The sequence below is a fragment of the Argentina silus genome (genome assembly GCF_951799395.1).
Source record: "Argentina silus genome assembly, chromosome: 10".
NCBI classification, from domain to species: domain Eukaryota; kingdom Metazoa; phylum Chordata; class Actinopteri; order Argentiniformes; family Argentinidae; genus Argentina; species Argentina silus.
The window spans coordinates 15,320,866-15,322,738 of NC_139664.1; the positions used below are offsets into that span (position 1 = coordinate 15,320,866).

Consider the following 1,873-nt stretch of genomic DNA (forward strand, 5'->3'; position numbering starts at 1 on the left):
CTCTCCTCCTCTTTACTGGCTCCTCCCGTCTGCTAACAGCACGGCCCTCTGGTCTACGTTAGTCCTCCTGGGGTAGGAGAGGGGAGGGCAGAGCCCCTCCCACTGGCTGGGAACTCTGCCGCCTTCCAGTGGGAAGAGAGGCTGCCTGCCTGTGGAAGTCCCTCCTCCTGACAAGGAAAGAGGAGGAGGAGGAGGAGGAGGAGGAGGAGGAGGAGGCGGGATCGGCAGCTCTGCCGAAGCTGAGCCCTCTCTTGCGCCTCGCCACAGTGTGGAGCAGACGGCAGCAGCCACACACACTCGCTCACTTCCACACACACACTCACGCACGCATACACACGCAAGGAAGGAAGGCAGGCAGGCAGGCAAGCACAGTGGGAAACAAGACGTCAGGGAAGCTCTGAGAGAAAATAAGCCAAGAGAAGAGAAGAGAAGAGAGCAGGAGGGCACCTTGCAGAGCTGAAAGGTTTTTTTTATCTTTCTATCTCTGTCTGGATATCTCGGGATCTGGATTTCCCTCCACGCCTTTGACTGGAGTTTGTGCTGGCTCTTTTTTTTCTTCTAAATCTTCCCCCCCCCCCCGGGCTCTTGCTGTGTCGCTGGACGTGAACAGCAGCAGACTCTGCTATTGGCTCCAGACCACCCTCTCTCCCCCTCTCCAGCCCCAACTGCGACGTCCGTCCGTCCATCTGCATCACTGCTGTGTGTGTGTGTGTGTGTCCCTCCTTCCGTCTGTACGGAGCAGAGCAGAGTAACCAGGATACCAGAGAGAGCCTCTGGGAAGGATCTGAAAACTGTTCACGCTTTTGTGAGAGCGAGAGAGCGTGAGAGAGACACAGAGAGAGAGAGAAAGAGAGAGAGAGAAGGAGAGCAGAGTCAGGGCATGAGCAGGAGAGCGGGCGAGCAAGCCGGCTTTTTAGAGTAGTGAGTGCCACCACCGATCCCCCTCCTATTTCCTATCCTACCCCCTCCCTTCTCTCACTCCCTTCTTTCTCCTATTCCGCTGCTTATCTGTAGCTGTGTCACCTACTACTATCCCGTCCTTATCCTCCTCATCTTCCTCCTCTACCTCCTCCTCTTCCCCCTGTTCCTCTCTCCTCCACTCTGAGAAGGGGATATTGGACTCCCACTGAGCAGCGACAGACAGAAGGACGGCCAGAGGTCCTGAGATTCAGCCCACCGCACTCTTCCTCTCTCCGTCCATCCCTCTCTCACATCCCCGTGAACGCGATCTTGCCTCCGCCCCCAGGAACCAAGGGGCCGACCACTGGCACCTCTACCCAGCTAGCGAGCCTCTATCTCCTGCTACGGCCAGAAGGATTCCATCTACATGGGCAAACGCTTGGAACAGCAACCAATGTACCCCCAGTTCACCTACTACTACCCCCACTATCTCCAGACTAAGGTACGGTGCTGGGTGTCTCCGCTGGGTTTCTCCTCTCCGTTTGCCTCTGCTACCCCCCCCCCCCTCCTCCCTCTACCTCCAGGCTAAGGTTCAGAGTATTCAGCCTCCACCCCCCACCCCCCCCACCCCCACCCCACCCCCCAGGCTTCTCTTTCTCTCCCCACCCTTAGAGCAGGCTGTGGGAATAGAAACATGCTGGAGATGATTGATGGGCCATTGAGCCGTTGATACAGTCCTCTGATGATCTAGGGGTAGAGCAGCCTGGGTTAGATGTGTCACTTTCTCTTTCATTTCTTCTCTTGCTTTTTCTTTTCCTGTTTTTTCTCTCTCTCTTTCTCTCTTTCTCTCTCTCACAAACACACACATACAGACACACACACACACGCGCGCACACACACACACACACACACACACACACACACACACACATTCGGCCATCATTCTCTCTGTCCTGTGTTCTGTGATCCTCTT

General features: G+C 55.8%; 1 protein-coding gene across 1 annotated transcript in view; it reads left to right on the plus strand.

Moving 5' to 3' along the window:
* The first annotated feature begins 279 nt into the window (after window positions 1-279).
* The window catches only part of rbms3 (RNA binding motif, single stranded interacting protein), an 89,304-nt gene continuing 87,710 nt past the window's right edge, over window positions 280-1,873 (plus strand). The window contains 1 exon segment of the mRNA XM_083679148.1: window positions 280-1,402. Coding sequence (XP_083535274.1) covers window positions 1,328-1,402 — 75 coding nt within the window. The 5' untranslated portion in view covers window positions 280-1,327.